A 21460-nucleotide genomic window follows, 5' to 3' on the forward strand; every position below is an offset into this window, starting at 1 on the left:
ATCAATTCTTCTAGGTACACTTGCACATAGTTTTTAAAGGAACTCGGCAGGTAGATTGGCCCAAACATCTTGGAGAACTAACCACAGTTCTTCTGTGGATTTAGGCAGCCTCAGTTGCTTCTCTCTCTTCATGTAATCCCAGACAGACTCGAAGATGTTGAGATCAGGGCTCTGTGGGGGCCATACCATCACTTCCAGGACTCCTTGTTCTTCTTTACGCTGAAGATAGTTCTTAGTGACTTTCGCTGTATGTTTGGGGTCGTTGTCATGCTGCAGAATAAATTTGGGGCCAATCAGATGCCTCCCTGATGGTATTGCATGATGGATAAGTATCTGCCTGTACTTCTCAGCAATGAGGAGACCATTAATTCTGACCAAATCCCCAACTCCATTTGCAGAAATGCAGCCCCAAACTTGCAAGGAACCTCCACCATGCTTCACTGTTGCCTGCAGACACTCATTCGTGTACCGCTCTCCAGCCCTTCGGCGAACAAACTGCCTTCTGCTACAGCCAAATATTTCACATTTTGACTCATCAGTCCAGAGCACCTGCTGCCATTTTTCTGCACCCCAGTTCCTGTGTTTTCGTGCATAGTTGAGTCGCTTGGCCTTGTTTCCACGTCGGAGGTATGGCTTTTTGGCTGCAAGTCTTCCATGAAGGCCACTTCTGACCAGACTTCTCCGGACAGTAGATGGGTGTACCAGGGTCCCACTGTTTTCTGCCAATTCTGAGCTGATGGCACTGCTGGACATCTTCCGATTGCGAAGGGAAGTAAGCATGATGTGTCTTTCATCTGCTGCAGTAAGTTTCCTTGGCCGACCACTGCGTCTACGGTCCTCAACGTTGCCCGTTTCTTTGTGCTTCTTCAAAAGAGCTTAGACAGCACATCTGGAAACCCCTGTCTGCCTTGAAATTTCTGCCTGGGAGAGACTTTGCTGATGCAGTATAACTACCTTGTGTCTTGTTGCTGTGCTCAGTCTTGCCATGATGTATGACTTTTGACAGTAAACTGTCTTCAGCAACCTCACCTTGTTAGCTGAGTTTGGCTGTTCCTCACCCAGTTTTATTCCTCCTACACAGCTGTTTCTGTTTCAGTTAATGATTGTGTTTCAACCTACATATTGAATTGATGATCATTAGCACCTGTTTGGTATAATTGTTTAATCATACACCTGACTATATGCCTACAAAATCCCTGACTGTGCAAGTGTACCTAGAAGAATTGATGCTGTTTTGAAGGCAAAGGGTGGTCACACCAAATATGGATTTGATTTAGATTTTTCTTCTGTTCACTCACTTTGCATTTAGTTAATTGATAAATATAATCTATTAACATTTCTATTTTTGAAAGCATTCTTACTTTACAGCATTTTTTCACACCTGCCTAAAACTTTTACACAGTAATATATATATATATATATATATATATATATATATATATACATACATACACCATCCACTCGATATATCGCGGGTGTTGGGGTCCAATACAAATCCGCTATATATCGAGGGTCGCGATATAGCGAAAGACCCATAGAAAAACAAATAGGCTAATAACAAATACTGTACAACCACTCCTTATGGGGGGGGGGGTCAGGGTCCAGTACAAGTCCTCTACGCAACCCGCTTTTTCTCATTTTTCGTATAAAAAGCAGCACACTGTTTTAATTTGTACTGCGGAGGGTAATTGCTTCTCATCAATTTCAGTCTCCAATTAATTTCATGAGTCTTCCTCTCCATTCTGAAATGCATAAACTGCACTGAAAGAATCCATTCTCAACATACAGGCTTGTTGCGAAGGAGCTGAAGTCACTGTGCCCTTTGACTTGTGCTAGTGTATTGCTGCCACAAATGAATACCTAGTTGGCTAAAATAAAAACTGCTTCAGCAAGTAGATATTTAATTTGCTTTGTGTTATTGTGCAGTGCGTGTGTATATGATAACAGTACGATATTAATGCTTTGCTTTTATTTGTTTTGTATATTTTTGTTTGTGATGTGCAGTACAAAATAAAATGAAGAGTAATTCTAAGTCAAATTATCGATGTATATTGCAGCTAAGGCATGCGCAGTTAGACTGTAAAAATGGGGAGCCAACTCCAGCACTGTGATATAACCGAATGTGCAGTGTAGCGAGGGGCGATATAACAAGGGGTGGGTGTGTGTCTATATATATGTGTGTATGTGTGTGTATATATGTATATCTATATATATATATATATATGTATGTGTGTGTATATATATATATATATATATATATATATATATATATATATATGTTTAATCTAACTTTAGTCTAAATAAAATCATTAATGTGGTTAAAATGCACAAGCTTGCAAATGAATGGAGGCCAACTGTATTTTGAATAACCATACTAAAATGTAAAAGGCTGGTATTGCAGCTATTGTTTTATAAACACACGCAGTTTTATTTTAACTATCAATTTAGCTGCTCACCCACTTTTACAAAATTTACAGCTCACTTCTTAAATACCTTGAAAACAATGCAGCTCCATTATCAGCCTCCGTTCATCTGGCAATGCTGATTGTGCCCATTCCCCAAATCATCCTGTGTGGTCTGGTCTGCCCATTTTTGTTATTATGATTGTATTATTGAAATAAGCAAAAAAAAAAAAAAAATGACCAAACTAATTCTATCCAGCATGCAAATACCGATGTATTAAAAAAAATAATAATAATAAACTTACTGTGGCCTACATACAGTTTAGCTTTAGTGGTACTGGCGTTTCTTTCTTATTTTTCACTTTGTAAATATCAAACACAACTGTACTGCTCCAGGAAGGAACTGCATTTCTAATTATATATTTTTTCAAATGTCAAAAATATAGTATTCTATCATTCATGACAATAGAAGCAGTAGACTGCAGTCTGCAGCAGAAATGAATCCATCTCAATAGAGATGTGTATGAATGACTAACATTGACACCTTTATTTGTTTCGGACACAATTTAGTGTGATCCTTCAGACGTGTTTCACCTTTTTCAGCATAGCTACAAAATAAGTCATAATACGAGAAAATACATTAAAGCAATATTGTATGTGTTACTGATTGGCTTTAGCCCAAAGCCTTTTTCCATTCAAAGGGTTTTATTTCCAGTAACAAACAGAAAGCTTTATGATTTACACCAACATTACACTGTATTTATTACTTAGAACACACACATATATATATGCGCTGCTGTGCATTACATAAAAATATTTCATCAAGGTTTCTGTGACATCATAAAAGTGAAGCCTGAGTAGTTCTGAAATGGCACAGAACCTTGAGATGAAATATTTTCTCCTAATGCACTGCAGCCCATATGTCATTTTTTATACGACATGGATTAAAAAAAATGTTGCTGTTCAAGATATCTATAAATACTACTCAGAACAGAATGTACCTTTCTGGGTTCATGGCTACTCACCACCGTCTTTTCGTAATGTATAAACACAATAACACAAGCTGTATTCAGAATAGTACTGTTCTAATCTTTAAAAAGATGCCACCTACTGGGTTAATAAAGCAAAGACAAGGCACATTGCTCTGTAGAAAGGCCTCGCCCCCTACAGCAATGTTGCTAGGAGACAGCAACACAAGGAAAGAGTAGCTTCCACAGCAGCAGGCTTTAGGGAGCTCAGCCCACTGAACCCATACTGTTAAATAAAGCTTTGTCTGCGGCAGTTGGTGCTGGTGCAGTGCATCTTTGGCCAGATTTCCATGACGTAAAGTTTCGGCGCTAGTGCAAAGGTGGATTGTGCTCACGTTCGGAGCTCAGTCAGCGCAAACTTTTTTTGTGCTGGAATGCGATTTTTAGAGCCATGCTTTGCACGGTCTTTTAGTGCTAGCGCTAGTGATGGTGGTCAGCATAACGTTTGAGGTGTTGTGTCATTAACATTTAGTTGTGAAGTGATTTTGATGACGGCACAAAACCGGCGCAGGGAGTTGCATTTGTGTTTTGAAAGAGCGACATCTCAGGCAGGCTCATCATTGGCACCAACAATTCTTCAGACTATAAATAGGGGGCGTCGATAGCAAATGGTAAAGGACACAGAACGTAGAAGGAAGTGAAACATGGAGAAACAAGAGAAGAGGAACGTAAAGACAAAACTTAAGAAGCAAGCAAAGTGTTCTCTTAGCCAAAGTAAGACGGAGTTGACCACTAGACACAACATGAATCAATAAATAAATATGTATTACTTGTCATGATGCACGTGCATCAACATAAGCGTAGGCAAGCGTATGATAATAAACTATAATAATAAAGTAACAGACAAACCAACGTTAATAAAACTGTCAAACTAAATTAACCACTACACACGTTAAGAAATGCAGCAGCAACTCTAGATTAATTATGAATACCTGTACAGGAGCAACATTCAAGACATGCACAAAATTATTTAACAGAATGGTGAAGCAACTCACCAGAACTGAAAACTTGCTCGTCGACTTGTGTCTGAGTCAGGTTTTTTTTTTCAGGACCTTGAACAATTTCCAACTTTTTGTAGCAAGAGAGACAGTTGCGCATTTCGCCTTTTGTTTACATGCCATTTTGTAGCGATGAGGTGCACTCGTGGAAATCAGAATACAAAACGAGTCAATGATATCACTGCGGTTCTGGAAAGATTTATTAAACCAATCAGAGTGCCTCAAGACTCTCTCGCGATGACAATTCACATTTGAAAAGATTGAATAAACCATTTGAATTTAAGTTTGATAATGAGTGTGACAGAAATATGAGTTTTGGTTATAAATCTCCCTCCCGACCTGTGAGGGCGCTAAGCAGCGAAAGGGAAAGTCTTTGGGACGGGCTGGCCTAACAGTTCTTTCCCTGGGATGGGAAGTCGGTCAGTCTGGAATAAGGCGAGACTCTGTTGCAGGAACGTAATGACCTGGAAGGGAAACGATGTAGCAGCTGCAGACAGTAAAGACAGCTGCAATCGTTTACCAAGGGGTCATGCGTAATGACATAAAGGGGCGGGAGAATCGTAAATCTTTTCCTTCGCTTGGTTCAGAGAAACACGGAACTGGAAGGACCGGGAGAGTTCCCAAATAATTGTAAAATAATTTGTGAGTGTTTTGTTTGTTTGTAGCACTGTTAGTAATTGTCTTTTGTTTTGTGAATTCACTAGATGGCTAACACATCTCCGGAGCTGTCGCCTTGGGCCAGCACTACCCGGAACAATAACACCACAGTCACTGTTTGTTTGTTATCACCCACCTCAAGCACTACTGCACGCACCCGGACTGGCGATTATGTTAGTATTATTGTGGGGGCGGATAACATGTTACTATTTGTTTTGTTTTGCAAATCATTATCATCATTTTCCTGCCGAGCTTTACACATTGGTGTGTATTGCCGGAGGATTATTGTTTGGTCACCAGACTGGGATTTGTATAAAATAAAGATCCCTTTTCCAAATAAGATTACAGTTTCCATTTGTGATTATTTCTGCACTGCATCACCTCTGCACCTGTTCTACTCAGCAGCCACGTGGTGTCAAAACACAGGATATGGATCACAATGCACTAGCGGAGCTGCTGGAGGCGCTGGATAGAAGACAGGACACAGAGGAGAGAAGGAGGAGGCAGGAGCGCTACACTGTGCTCATTGAAAGGGTAGGGCTGACACTTTCCACAGCACCAGTCCCTACCGCAACACCAGCAATGTCGGCACCGAAGGCTCGGGTGATTGAAGATGACGGCGGAGGATGACCCAGAGGCGTACTTGGTGGCGTTTGAGAGGATGGCTACCACTGCGTCACCACTGCAGCGCTCTGGGCAAGCCAACTTGGACCCTGCCTGATCGGGGAGGCTCAGGCAGCCTACCAGGGCATGAGCAACCTCAGCGCTGCCAGTTATGACCTGGTCAAGCTGGCCATTCTCCACCGCCTCAATATTATGGCAGAGACCCACCGGGTACGGTTCAGGGAGTACCGAAGATCCCCGGAGCGGTTGTGTGACCACATGGTCCACTGGCTGACCCCCAAAAAGAAAACCAACCTGGAAATGGGGGAAGCAGTGGTGGTGGAGAAATTCTGCCATGTGGTTGGCGTGGATACGGCGCCACAACCCCGACACCCTGGAAGCTGCCTTAAAACTGGCGGAGGATTACGAGGACTCCCTGGTCTCCGCCCGGATTAGGATACTGTCGGTTCCCGCCCATCGGAGCAGCCGATCCCTACCGCTTTCTCCTCCAACACCACCCCTACCATCAGTCCCGGGACCCAGACCTCCGAGACCACTGACCCCAATGGGCCCCCTTGCCTCCTCTTCATGGAGACCAAGGTTGGCCCCCAGCTGGGGTAGAGGTGCTGCCCCTGCCCCATTGCCCTACCAGCAAAGGGATAACTCCCTCTGTCCTCCTAACGTATTTTAGGTGTAACCAACCGGGACATCTGGCCAGGTCATGCCCCGCTGCCACGGAGTGTGACGTAGCCACGTGTAATTGGGCACCTGAGATAGGTAAGCGTGGGGAAAATGGTCAGGAGGGGCCTTGTATGATTGATGTGGTTTTAGGTAATGTGAAAACCCACGCATTAGTGCACACGGGATGTGAGCAAACCTTGATTAGAACAGCTGTCTTGGGGGGCGTGTCGTGGCGGCCATCTCCTGTATCCATGGAGATACGGCGGCATACCCCACACTAAAAGTATATTTATCGGTAGGACCGATAAAACGTCACCTGGTAGTAGGGGTGGCAGAAAGGTTGCCACACCCAGTTATTCTGGGCAAAGAAGGGATAAATTGGGAATGTGTTTCCTTTTTGGTGATTTGTCTGATGGATTAATTTAAATCTGCATGAAAACAATGGATACAGGTATTTTTTCACCTATATTTTTTTACTAAACTTTTGAAGAAACCTTTGACTCCAAAGAGCACCTTTTTCATAATATGAAGATGTGTTATTATTAACAGTTTAAACTAAAGAGTGCTCTTGGTTCTTTTTCTTTTTGGATGGAAGTACTTTGAACCTGAAATCCAGATTGGACTATGTAGGTAAAAAATACATTTGTTTAAAATAGCTCTCTGAATATTAGAGAGCTAAGCAAATACTATGAGGACTAAGAAATAGTAAGAAACCTACATTTGGATCCAAAGACCCAGCGTTTCTAAAAAAGTTTTTTTTAAACAAAATGTAAGAGGTTGAACTGCAGTGTACAAAAATGAAGGTTGATGAGAAGAAAATATATTAAATTAAATAAAAATAAATTGATGTACACAAAAAGTTTAAATTCTTTAAAAATAATTTAATTTCAGGACGTTTCGGGCAAAAGCCCATCTTCAGCTGTGTAAAAAGAAAAGTAACACAGGGCAGTAAACTTGTTGATTTTTAAAAATTCTGAGGATGATATTTTTTTTTAAATATATTTTGCATATATATATATATATATATATATAAAGTAAACCGCCAATCTGGTAAAACACCAAATGTAGTGATCAGAAACATAACTAATATCTACAGAGGGCATTTTACAAATAAAAAATAAATACAAAAAATAAAAAAAAATGTATTGCGTGGATCATGTTGTTCGTGGTCTTCCGAGTCCTGGGATCTGCCTAGACTGCAGCATCACTGGTGGGGGCACGGGACAAGTACCGCTCGGCCGCATCAGCCAGTCTGGACAGGTTGTTGTTTATTCTGAACAGGCTCTGTTCCATTCCTCCGACGCGGTGTTCCAGTCTTCCAACACGGGAGTTGAGGTTACGCCCGAGCAGCCTTAACTCCCTCTGAAGCATGTTGAAACCTGACTGCTGCAGCCGAAGGAATGGCTGAAGAGCATCAGAGTTCTCCTCCATGATGCGGCGTCGGTACTGGGATCGAGGAGCTGTCACCAACTCTCTCCTTGGACTTTGCCGCACTGATGGACTTTGAGCAGGAGAACCCTGTGCTGGCCTGACGCAATTGTCCTGCTGACCGGTTGCCTCATCCTCCCTTTGTTCTTCCCTTTTAAGGCTGTCAGTGTGACGGAGGTGTGTTGGGTATTCATCCTCCCTCCTCTGTTGAATGGGATCTACAAATGACATGGCAAACAAAACAAAGAACCAACATTTTGGCTGTGTATTTTATTTTTTGTTTGTTTTGTAACATAATTATATACAATGAGTGCTATTCATTATTAATTGTCGTTGTTTTGGTGGTTTTGGAATACCCCACTGTCGCACATGCTTTTACTAAGCATATGTTAAACTAAATAGGCAATGCTTTTCAGAATGGTTTTGTTTACAATCAATACATAAATACATTTAAAAAAAAAACATGCCGAATACACATACAATAATTTAAAACTGTGAGGGAACAAAATATATAAGCCAGTTACACCATTCCAATAGGGCTTTTTGTTTAGCCAGCACAAGTTTTAAGTAACAATCTCCCCCCACACCAGTTGGAAAAACCAACAGTTTAAACAACATTAATTATATATATTACATGAGGGGAAACTAATTACCTGCAGATGGAAGACCCACTTCTTGTCCTCCAAAACCCATTACACTCTTTGAAGGGTGAAGGGTGGATGAGGTGATCTCCTCCGTGGACGTCAGTGGCTGGCTTGTGGAGGGACCCCCACCCGTAGATACTGCAGCCTGGCGAGCAGATGACAATTTGTGTTTGCTTCTCCGCCGGACATCGTTGAACCGCTTTCGGCACTCTTGTGCAGTTCTTCGGATGCCAGATGAAGAACCATTCATAGATGCAGCTATCTGTTCCCATGCATCTTTCACCTTAGTTGCCCTGGGTGCTCGATGTTTTGTGCCATATATTATTGTTCGCCTTGCTTCAACCTCCTGCAATAATATGTCAAGCTCCTGTGGTGTGAAGCGCTCCTTCCGTTGTCTGTGAGTTGCTCGTCTGCTGCCAAATTCCACTTCCTGCTGCGATGGTGTCTCTTCCATGTTGGATACTGATAACATAGAGCTAGCGCTGTTTATTCTTTTTCTCAATTCAAGATTGCTGAGCACCTTGGCGCAAGCGCAAACAGCCTCTTAAAGGGAATGTTACTGGCTTACAATTAGGCATCAGATTTCCCACTCTGCACCGATTGGCTTAGCGCAAAGACATTGTGTCGGATTATGCTTGCGCAGGGCGGTAAACCTGCAGCGCTACCACAATGACTTTGCATGTTGCGCTTGCGCCCATGTTATCAAAATCGATGTTTATTCAAATATGACAATCCCTCTGACTTTCACGTTATCTTACTCATCTATACATATACACCGTACCGATTTACAGTTATTACTGCAGTCCTGTTTTGTATTTTTTTTTGTAATAGACAACTTTACTTGCCATACATTGGTAACCCCTTTTCATGAAGTGACCCACATGGGTTTGCCATAAAATAAAACAGAATTTTAGTGAACAAACTAGACTGCAGGGAAATTTCCAGCCATTATTAACATTAGGTAGATAGATTACATTTACAATTAGTTTTAATTCAAAGGTAGAGCACAGCACAGTCACGATAAAGAATCAATCGTTCAAACCGGGGTGTTGCCTCGGCAGAATCCGCTATATCTGTGTTTATTCTACCAAGATTTATATTGAATATAACCGTTATAAAACCAGTAATATATTGAAACGAAATCAGATAAAAAGAAGCCAATGAAAAGAAAGCGGAAATTAATGATTTGTACATAATGAAACCAAAGAATTTTTTTTTTTTTTTTAACTACTAAAGCTGAACAAGTGTTGAATTATTTAAGTCCTTTGGGTTTAATAAACAGTACAGTAACTGTATTATAAAACATTGATTATGCTGTTAAACAACTCTCTTCCCTCTCTGCTTTACTGCACCGCCCTCCATTCACACCCATTAAAACACATATTGCTGTCTGTACTGCTGCAGTTCACGGACCAGAATAAGAATGACGCTACCTTGACGCGACAAGACTGGAAGGAAATATGCAGGAGAGTAGCATGAACGCAGTGTGAAGACAGAGTGAAGAGTGAAAGCACTGCAGGAAAGCAACGTGGTGGAGGCGTGGGCTAGTGAGAATCACACAACTTTCACATTGCATGTACTGTATGAATGTGTGTATATATATATATATATATATATATATATATATATATTACACACACACACACACCATCTTGTTAAAACAACAGTAAAAGATACCGGTCAAAATCCTTACAAGGTTAAAACAATGTGCCACTAAAGGAATAATACACGATGGGGCGTGTGTTGTGCTGGGATAACATCATGCCTGGGATAGCATCACCCGAGAAGTGATGCTATCCCAGCACAACACACGCCCTGGAGTACATTATTCCTATTATACAATGGCTCACTGTAAAAAATAGCAAACAAGACATATTTAAACGTGAATTAAATTAGATAAATGTGGAAATAACATTACGCCTCCTAAAATAGTTCCTGTTTTCCATTTACAACTCTAGTAAAAGTATTAACTATGACGTTTAATTGGAAATTTATGTTACGGCTCGGGGCAGTTCATTTGAGTGTCTGTTTAAGCCCACTCTGAGCCCCACGTAACTGCTTATGCCATACGGCTCTCTATTTCTGACAGAGGCATAAAATTGTCGTAGAACTGTATTAAGGTGTTCTATCGTGACAGTTTTCAAGTCTATATCTGTGTTACTCTCCCTCACATAGTCATAAAAAACTGACTGCACAGTTGGTTTGTCGTTTCATGGGTGCTTCATTTCTGTCAGATTCTATCTTGTCTAGTTCCTCAGAGTCGGTCTCCAGGTGTCTTTTTTTTAATGTTTTTTTTTCTCATTGAGAGGTGCTGTCTGGTCTCCTGGCTGCTCTGTGTTTGAAGGTTCTTTACCAAACGAGGTTTCCACAGTTGTCATGTTGTTTAAGGTAAAATTCACTTCAGTAATTTATTCAGTGTTATTGACAGTTGTGGCGGATTGATATGTCTGTCTAGGCTTTTAGTGAGGAGGTTGCTAGTACTAGATCAATGACACCACGGGTCTAGTGCAAGGCTGACCAATCTGAGCTCAGGAATTTTTCTTGCCATTGTATAACATAATTTTAACTGGACACCACCTGTAATAGAACTTATTGACAGGCTCATAGAATAAAACTGTCCCTAAGTAAAGCATTTGCATTGATATGGCAAGAGGTTAAAACAATGTGGCAGAGAAAAAGTTACTTTATTTTTATTGGACAACACTGTTAATGAAACTAAAAAAATGAAAGAATACAGCTGTGTACACAGTAACTCAAAAGTGTACTTTCTCTATACAGAAGAAACCTATAGTCCAATGACCCAATATGGCAGCCATATTAGAACAGGAATCAACACATCATATTTACAGGGCTATATAGGCCCTGCATACTGGTTCTACCTTGATACAGGCAACAGACTGTCACTGCAATGGAAATCCCGTAAGTTATGTACTTCTACACCTGTAAGAATACTGCATTGTAATGTTTAACTTACTTGTTGTGCTGGTAGAAGACGTTTGTCTTCCGTCCTGTGATAATTCACCATGATCCAGGGGAGAGACTTCCTCTTTAATTTCAGCAACCTGTACTTCAAGCACCTCCTCTTTAACTGCAGGCTCCTCCTGTTTAATGCAGGGATATTGCAATTCAGATCCCTCTTCTTCAATGGGACTGACTTCCACTTTAAAACCTTCCTGTATATCAAGGGTTGATTCATCTTCTGCACCTGTAGGGTAATGAAACAAAATAATTCAATTGGAATATAATCACTTTGGAACATAAGAAAAGTTAGGAACAAGAGGAGGTCTATCAATGTTTGTTTGAGTCTAGTAGCTGTTTGCTCCTAGAATTTAGTTTCATCATCTCTTAAAAACTCAGCAACAACTACGTGGCTTGATAATCCACTCCATACACTCACTGCTCTGCGTAAAATCGATTTAGTTTCCAACTGTGACCTCTAGTCCTGGTCTCCGTGCTGCTCTTGAAATAGTGACAAGGGTGAACTTTGTTAACTCCTTTTAGGATTATAAAAAAATTCTATCAAGTCTGCCACAACCCTCCTTTGTTCCAGAATAACTAGTCAATTCCCTCAATATTCATAACTCTTACTTTTTAGCACTGTGATTAGTCCAGTCTCTCTCCAGAGCCACAATATATTTTTTGTAATCAAAAAACCGAAATTAAAAGCAGCGTGTTTTTTATTATACTATAATTATAAAATCTGTATATCCAATGAAATAATCCAAAATGCAAAATGGAAACTCCCCTCCAATCATGTACTTACATGTTCCAGTGCAGGGCAGCTGATCATCTTCTGCTTTAATGTTTTCCATCTTGGTGACCTGTGTATTGAAGAAAAATAACAACCTTTTGCACAGATTGGAATTTCCGCTAACTGTTAATTATGGCATATGGAAGTGCATGAGTGTTTTAAGAAGAATCCCAAAATACCAACTCTCAGCTCATTTATTTTCAAATTACAGGCCTATAAATGAGGGTTGCCTGCGAAAAGGGGCCCATGTTTGAAATCTCAGATCTTTCTAAGTATTCAAGATACTGTCTTGATACTTGCTGCACCCACAGAACTGCTCTGCTAGTTTAACCTATTGGTGGGATGTAAATGTAGAAAAGGGGAAAATGTCTTGTACTTGCAAGAACTCCTGAATCACTGCAGTTATCTTCTCTGTAGTTTCTCCGGGTTATCTAACACCACTATATAGGCAATGTCAGTGCCACAGGGTAAATGTTGACCGAGTTATGAGCCCCCAAAGTGGATGTCAGGCCAGAAATGGCATCCCTTCAGCACCTCGGATCTCAAAAGGGATAGCAGACATTTTTGCTTTTAATATCTCATAAAGCTATGTTCTTCCTAAGTCTAGAAAAAAATGTTGTAAAATGTATCCTTCTACTTAAATAGAGCACATTTAGGGGGGCTCCCAAGTGGCGCTTCCAGTAAAGGTGCTCTGCGTGGAGTGCAGGATGCACCCTATAGCCTGGAGATCGCAGGTTCGAATCCAGGCTATGTCACTGCCAACCGTGCCTGGAGGTTCCTAAGGGGCGGCGCACAATTAGCCGAGCGCCGCCCGGGTAGGGAGGACTTATGTCGGCAGGGGAATTCACGGTTCACCACGCACCAGCGACCCGTGTCCGACAGGGCGTCTGCAGTTCTGCAGTGCAGCCATCAAATCTGTGATGTCCTCCGGCACTAGTATGTCTGGTGGCCTCGCTGTGGATCCACAGTGTGAAAAATGACGGATTAGCAGGAACACGTTTCGGAGGACGCGTGTTCCAGCCTCAGTTTCCCGAAACACCAGGGGGTTGCAGTGGTGAACCGGGATACAAATAACAATTGGGCATTCCTAATTGGGGAGAAAACCAAGGTAAAAACCATTGGCAACGACTAAATTTTAAATAAATAAATAGAGCACATTTTATAATTTGAAATGGCTCACTACTGGTATTTTGGAGGTTTGCATGCATCTGCATAGCAAATAACAGACAGCAAAACAACTGCGATTTCTATGTAAATTATTATCAGCTAAACTATGTACAGTATATACAGTATTGTATAGTTTGGCAAAATTGTATTTGCATCTATTTCTCGAGGAGACTGGTCCTTGTGGCAATTCCAGGTCTTTCTAGATCTGCCTTTTATAATATATATAAAAGAATCATGTGCCAGCAAAGTAAGCATCAATCCCACACTAAATATGATGTGTACACACACAATACTGTAAATACTTCTATAGTATTGACATCCGAGGTGTTGAAGGGATGCCATTTCTGGCCTGACGTCCACTTTGGGGGCTCATAACTCAGTAACCATTTACCCCGTGCAGGGCTGTGCAATTAATAAAAAAAAATAATAATAAATAAGAACTTTTAGTCCGAGGGACAAATTGCTAGAAAAATCCACTTGCCCCCTCACCATCCCACAAAACACACACACAACTAGAATATCATTTTTATGATTTTACTTTTATTAAAGAATAAACACACTCAATTAGTGATTAATAATCATTTTTGCTTCAGGAAATCAAAACGTAATTCAGTCCAAACAAAACTGAGCCCATCTAATTTTTGTGCATGACACAAACAAAAAATAATAAAATAAAAAGATTCAAACTACATCAGACTTGTAAGTAGATCACTAAATTACACTTCTGGAGACATTTCTGAATAAAAATGAATTTGCCTACATTTAAAAATAAAATTACATTCAAACTATGGAATTGTAGGGTATATTTCATCAGAGTGAAAATGTTATTCTCTTAATCTTCAGATTCTCAGCTGTTTCAGTGGATATTTGTCCTGATACAAGCTGAAAGCCAAGTTATGTCAGTCAGACCTCAAACAGGTAGAATGTTCACTGGAGTGGAAGGGTTAAGGGATTGGTTTTTAAACTACATTACCCAGAAGAACTTTTTTTAATAAAATGCTTGTTTAATAAGTTTTGGTTTCACATATGGCATTTTGTTTGGTGGGCGTTTCAGTGGGAGACTAAGGGTACTCAGTGGAGAGTCAAGTCAGAATCCACCTTTGGTTACAGAAAAACTGATGTACTACAGAATCCTGCAAAAAAACTGAACTCTACAAAAAAATAAATAAATAAATAAATAAATAAAGAATGAAAGTGCATTATTGTTCCGTTAAGCAGAGCGGCGAGCTTGTAAATATTTGTGCTTTGTCTGTCTGGCTCAACCTTCTTAAAATCAAAGGCCTGCATGTAACACGCTTATAAACCCAGTGCTCAACTGGATAGATACACAGTAACTCTGCTTCTAGAGGCAGAACAAACTTCACAGTGTTGAGGAAACTGAGCACGTTTTGTACTTTATTTCTTCAAGTCTATTTTATCTAGAATCAGTACTAAGACATTTGATTCTGAAGGAATCCAAGTGTTACAGAACACAAAAGTTTACAACAAAACGCAGTATGTGCCCTTAGCTGTGTCCCGTGCTGTCCTTATCGCATGGGTTATATTTTTAAACATATTGCCGACTCCTCTGAACTTTTTAATCACACATTATTTTACAACATTTTCTGGCCAGGAGAAAGAAAAAAACCTCTCTGTATTGCAGTGTATCCTGATCTTACATTGTTGCAGGACGGAGCATGCTATGGCAAGCCAAACTATCATTTAGAGATATCTCAAAATGCATTTTAAGACATCTTGAAATATTTAGATTCATATGTAAACCATTTGCAGATATCTTTAAATTAAATTTGAAGTATCTGTAAATAAACCATTTTGAAGATATCTTAATTTTAAATGAGATATCTAAAAATGAAATAGAGATATGTCTTTAAATAATGGTGTTTGCTAGCATGGTACACCCAACTGTCATTTAGAGAACTAAATAACTCCATGTTCATTTAGAGATATCTGTAAATCATTTCGATATTTCTAATTGACTTCCTGTGAAAATGCTCTTTTAAATGGACTTCCTCTTGCCTATCGCTCTATGCCCCTTCCTATCTCCAGTCCCTCTCAGCTCATCCTCTACTGACCGACTTGTTATGTCTTCTCTTCACTCTCCTTCCTCCCATGCTTGCTCCTTCTCTTCCCTTGTCCCCCTGTGGTGGAAGCAGCTACCAGTTCTCCTCAGGACTGTTCAGTCTTTTGCTGCTTTCCACCATCTTCTCAAAAACCACTTACTTCAACCTTCATTTGTAAATTCCTATATGTATCTTTTTTGTATTTTCCTTTATTTATGTTTATTTTGCCTGTAACATACTTTTATATTGTGTTGAACTTCTGCAAGTCGCTTTGGATAAAAGCATCTGCTAAATAATAATAATAATAATAATAATAATAATAATAATAATAATAATATCTTAAAATGAATAGGAAGTCATTCAAGATATTTCAAATTGAATTTCAGATATCTGAAAATTATTTAAACATCTCAAATATTCCGAGATCTTGAAAGGATTTAAAGATATCTGAAAAGCTATCATTTAAAGCTCAATTTAATGATATCTGGAAATAATTTTCAAATATCTCCAAATGTATTTTAAATATCTTAAAATCACTTATAGGAGGGTCATTCCACTAATAGAGGGCATTTTGTGTCCCTCTAACATATTTTTGAAAAGTTTTGAATTAACATTAACTTATCTGCTGTTTATATGTGATTATATGTGTGTTTTTCTAATAATAAAGCACAATGTCAGTCATCCAAGGTTTTTTCTTATGTATTAAAAACACTTTTATGTCTAAGAAGATCAGCATTCTGCCATGTCCCCAATAATGATCTTGCAACTTCTATTAAGCATATAACCCATAAAATCCAAACATGTTCTCAAAATCTCGCCAATATTATAAAATCCACATTGTCTTCTTATTGTTCAGATACATATCTTTTAATATTAATTAATCTGTAATATAAAAAATGCAATTTATTCATGTCCCTCAATCCACAGTCAACCCTGTTACTATGATGAAACTCCCCTATAAAACATGGTACTGTTCCTCAAGTCATGGGATTCTAAGGAAGTTACATCATTTACCCACCAGGAAGACCATGGTGCACAAACAAGTAAGTTGCTCCTCTTTTAGACAATTTTTAAAAATGTTTTATATTGTTTGACACAAGGGGACGAACATACCACATCATCCCTGTTACCCTCAATTTATATAGAAAACCATGACATTTTATTACATTTAAAATATGATCAATATAATAATTTGATCCCTTTCTTAATGCACAGCATGTGCTCCCATTACCTTCACCACATGGTGAGTAATGGCCGACCTTAACCTTAAACGTCAACCCTGTTACCATCAACCCTGTTACTTTTCCAGAGTAACAGGGTTGATATAAATACATGTAAATACAAATTACACAAAATAGTTATACTGTATACAATCAGGCCAGCTCGAGAGGATATGATACGGGACATGTTTGATGAGATCATTCGCTTAATTCCACCTCCCCTGCCGGTCACTGCACGCCATGTCGAAGAGAGAGACATATGGTCTGAGCTTGTTGGGTAGATCTTTGTCCAGAGTAGTTCATCTGAATATATTAGGCCATGTGGTGACTTAAAGACTGACTGGTGACTTTATGAGCTTAAATGTGACTCAGGTAACTTTATGATTTTGTTTTTATGATAATTTGCCAAAACTATTAAAAGAATGTATAAACTAAGAAATTGAAAGCAACAGACTAAGTTTTAAGAAAGTTTTTCTAATGCATATATATTTTAAGTTGTTAGAGTTTAATGATTTTTAAGAATTAAGTAACAGTTTAAAGTTTTTAAGGGGTTTTAGAACTTAGAACTTATGAATATTATGCCTTTGGAGTTTTATGTTTAAGCAATGTTTAATACATTTTTTTCACTTGATCTCTTGTCCTCCTTGTGTCTGTTACCTTAGGTCACTGCCTATAAAAAGTTGAAAATATTAAATTAGAACCAAACTATAAGAGAACTAACCTATTTTGTCCCTGTCAACCCTGTTACTTGTAAAGATTTTATTGAAATTGTAGGATTTTACAAATAACACATGTACTTGTTTGTATTTGTGAATAGAGAGCAATGATCCGACCTGAAAACTGGAGTGTAATTCTCCTGCCATTTATAACTTTTTAAAAAAAATGTGAGTGCTTTGACGTGCGAAATTTAATTCTATGGCTTAATCATTAGAAAAAATGTTTTTTTTTTTTTTTTAAATATTCATATTTTGCAAATAAACTCAGTGTAACAAAGGACAGTTTATGTATAACAAAATGCTGGACTTATCATAAATATGTATTGAAATCAATGTCTGTAACAGGGTTGACATTACATACAGAACATGAATAGATAAATTGCTCTTAATTAAGAGAATTTAACATCCTGAGATGGCACTTTTTCTGAAAGTTTAACATGTCCTTTTTCTGACAGAATGTTAAGAAGTTGGAAAATAATGTAAAAGAAAATCAACTTCTCAAAATCTAAAAAATGTCCTCTATTCGTGGAATCACCCAGGCACTTATAACAGATCCTGTTAGAACAGAGTTCTGTTTCCAACGCATTGAGGAGGCGTGTCCCTGCCAAACATGGGTTTTAATGGGGAATTACTCTGGTTAAAACCGATTTCGTTTATAAACGTATATATCGTTTAACATGTACAGTTTTCCTGTTCCACAGGCAGGTCTTTTGCGCAAATAACGTACATCCGGGACAGTAAATGACAGTCACGGCGGTGTTTGTGACGGAGGAAAAACAGTTGCTGTTTACCTTTGTTCTTCTGGCACAGCCATTTTACAGTTTAAACGAATAACGTATACAATTTTAATTACATTTCCCAAATACAAATTTGTAAAATGGTACTAATTATTACATTGTACGGCCCACAGGGGTGTGTTTTGTACAAATAATAAACCAGTTCTTTGGCAGTTAAGCCTTCTTGTATTGTTTATATGTATGGTACTTATGTTCGCAGTTACATACAGCATTTAAAATTGTGTTTACTATGTACTTCGATTATAAAATACAGTTTTCCATTGTCCCTTGGAGTCCGTTATAAGTGGAGTTCACCTGTATTTTGAAATATTTGAAGATATCTTTAAATATTTAGAGGTATCTCTAAACGATAACTTGGCTTGCCATAGCATTAACTGCGTAAAATGCTTTGAAACTGACAACGTGATACAGCAAATGTAATGATTTTCTTGCAACCACAATGTTCTGTAACATGGAATACCTACACTTGACCACACAGGAGGCTGTGTGGTCCAGTGGTTAAAGAAAAGGGCTTGTAACCAGGAGGTCCCCGGTTAAAATCCCACCTCAGCCACTGACTCACTGTGTGATCCTGAGCAAGTCACTTAACCTCCTTGTGCTCCGTCTTTCGGGTGAGACGTAATTGTAAGTGACTCTGCAGCTGATGCATAGTTCACACACCCTAGTCTCTGTAAATCGCCTTGGATAGAGGCCTCTGTGAAATAAACAAATAATAATTCTAGGCTACTTTTTGATTACTTTCTTTTTCCGCCCAGCAATAAGGGTTTAAACTACTATAATTAAAACTGCATAAAGGGCAGGATTTTTAAAAAAAAGTATTCATCTTTCTGCTGACTGTGAACTCACAAGTTTTACTAAAGTTTTAATAAAAGTTTGGTGTATTTAATCTGTATTTAAACGTTGTGTTTCAGGATAAATATGATAGTGCAGGTACGGGGAGAACAATTGAAATCAGCCCTATAAAAGACAAAATTGTACAAATAAACTGCACTCCGTTTTAAAGAGCAATCGCAAAATTTGAACATTTATAATGCAGAAATCAGAGCCCATGGTAAAGAATTTGTAAATACTTCTCGTGGGACTCCTATTGGCGGCGGTAAGGCTCAGATGTGCACAGGTACTGTATCCCATAATCCGATTTGTCTTACTAAAGTTTAATAGGCGCTGCCCTGCCGTATAATACTAGTACAAAAAAAGGCAAGGCGATGCGCTTATAAGCAACATAAACATGTTTGCCGGACATTTTATGCCAGAATTAGACATAAAAAAGTAATATGGTATAAGAAACCCACCAAGAACTTCAAGGCTTACACGGTTTTTTAAAAACATTCTTTCTAACACAATTGATCATGGTGTTGTATTATGCAAGGCTTGCATTTTGCACTGATCTTACCAGGGGACGCATGCTCAGATTCAAGCGTGTGAGTTTAATGAAACCAAATAAGTGATTAACATAACACTGCATATACCCAAGTATAACTCATCATACGGTTGATTGTGCATACGAATACGCTACCGTACTAAAAAGATTTCAGATTAGCCACCACACACACACACACACACACACTCAAGTATGTGTAACCCAAACATATAAACACTGCACAGGTATAATTATTACATAATAAGAAAAGCAACATTCTGCCCCCCGTTTTACGACGTAGGCTCGCAAGGTCAGCATGCTTATGTAGCAACACTTGTAACATTCATTCACTTCTGACTTGACCATTATGTTAAAAAGTCAAAGGGAATACTTTTAATTTCACATAGACAAAAAAAAACAAAACAAAAAACGTCTTACGTCTCCCTCCAGAATGATGGTTCAGTGGTGGTCCTTGATATTTATTAAACGCTCACCAAAACTGTATAATACTGTATCTTCACTTGTAATTCAAAGTCTAAATGAAGATGTGTTCACGAAAAAATGCAGCACACAACAGCCTCTCGCAGTATTGGTTCCCCCTCCCCGGACACCTCCCAAGGAGCTGCAGAGTTCAGCGTTTTGATTGGTTCATCTTGTCCGCCATCTTCGCCATGAACCCAAGGATAGGATATGACCGTCAATCCCATGACTCAATGTGTGTAATCGCTACAGGCGCCATTATTGGAGCCCACTCAAGAGGTGGAGAGAAACACAAAGCATTGGGCAGATGGCAGAAGAAACGGACTTTTCTACAATTCCCAATTTTATGAGACAATTTAAGAACCAATTTATGATTGTGACAGTTGAAATTTGTTTTGTAATTCTGTCATGTTTTATATATGTGTTTCTTGAAATTTGTTATCTTTATATATCAAATGCTTGAGAATCATGTTTCCTCAGGCAGATTTATGCACTTTAAAGTATCTTTGAAATTAGAACTTTTTATGCAATGTGTATTTTTACTGCTTATTTGTATTTTTGTATGCTTTTTGTGTTTTTGTATAAATCTGTCTAATTGGAGTCCATCTATTGTAGTTGTGATTGCTATAAATCTGTAATTATCAGTAATTGTATATATTTGTGTGATTCTTGTTTATACTTTGATGTCCTGATGAAGGTGTGACTGCACTGAAACGTCTGTCTTGGCTTAAAATTATAAAACAACTGAACTCTCATCCATATGGTATTGCAGATGTTTCTGTACATGTTTGTATTTATTTATTCATTCTTTAACCAGGAAAAAAAAAACATTGAGACCGAGGCCTCTTTTACAAGTGTGTCCTGGCAAGATGACCAGAAACAGACAGCAGTAATTTCACATCCATAAAACAACACCACTCTAAAGACGATCTCATCACACATTCAATCTTAGATCACAAACATTTACACTTAGATAATTCTTAGAACCGTGTAATCTTAGTCATTATTCTTCGTTTAGCGGATACATTTGGGTTATTTATCTGGTGCTTGATCCTATCCCTTGTCCAGTTTATTCCATGCCATAGGGGGCACTGTAGCTAAATGCTGATCAGCCAACCCAGGACCTTCTCCAAGGCACTTGATAAATAAGTGCAAGGCTATATCGTAAACTACATTTGGGTATATTTACCTGTAGCAACAAAACATTACAGTTTTTACACACAAAAAGCACCCAGTGCAATCGCCTTCTACAATTAAGTGGCATCCAATTTAAAGAAGCCAGTAACTGGCAGCGATGGGTTTGAGGGTGGCATTCTAATACAAATCTGGCTGCTTTGTTCATTAGCCAATCCATTTTTTTTTTAATTGCTCAGCAGAGGCATATAAAATAAAGTATCATAAATCAAACAAAGGAAAAATAGACATCTTTATAACATGATTTTTACTTTGAAGCATAAAATTTTTTCAT

At 38.7% G+C, this 21460-nt stretch overlaps 1 protein-coding gene and 1 long non-coding RNA gene across 6 annotated transcripts in view; one reads left to right on the forward strand and one right to left on the reverse strand.

The window, feature by feature from the left end:
- zgc:161969 (uncharacterized protein LOC569044 homolog) overlaps positions 1 to 20580 on the reverse strand; it is a 35749-nt gene extending 15169 nt beyond the window's left edge. The window contains exons 1-5 of one of the 5 annotated variants that reach the window (XM_034055459.3): positions 19951 to 20580; positions 12205 to 12262; positions 11416 to 11646; positions 8451 to 8903; positions 7175 to 8015 (exon numbers count right to left, since the gene is read on the reverse strand). In XM_034055459.3, coding sequence (XP_033911350.3) covers positions 7561 to 8015; positions 8451 to 8903; positions 11416 to 11646; positions 12205 to 12253 — 1188 coding nt within the window. In that variant the 5' untranslated portion in view covers positions 12254 to 12262; positions 19951 to 20580 and the 3' untranslated portion in view covers positions 7175 to 7560. Of the gene's footprint in view, positions 1 to 7174; positions 8016 to 8450; positions 8904 to 11415; positions 11647 to 12204; positions 12263 to 19950 lie in introns of those variants that run through there. The other 4 variants (XM_034055456.3, XM_059006606.1, XM_034055457.3 and 1 more) reach the window with 4 other exon arrangements.
- LOC131704950 (uncharacterized) lies at positions 9902 to 11269 on the forward strand. Its single transcript, XR_009310066.1, has 3 exons — positions 9902 to 9988; positions 10750 to 10829; positions 11220 to 11269. It is a non-coding gene; the product is annotated as an uncharacterized LOC131704950 (long non-coding RNA).
- Positions 20581 to 21460: the final 880 nt, after the last annotated feature.

This window comes from Acipenser ruthenus, chromosome 33 (assembly GCF_902713425.1).
Source record: "Acipenser ruthenus chromosome 33, fAciRut3.2 maternal haplotype, whole genome shotgun sequence".
Lineage (NCBI taxonomy): Eukaryota > Metazoa > Chordata > Actinopteri > Acipenseriformes > Acipenseridae > Acipenser > Acipenser ruthenus.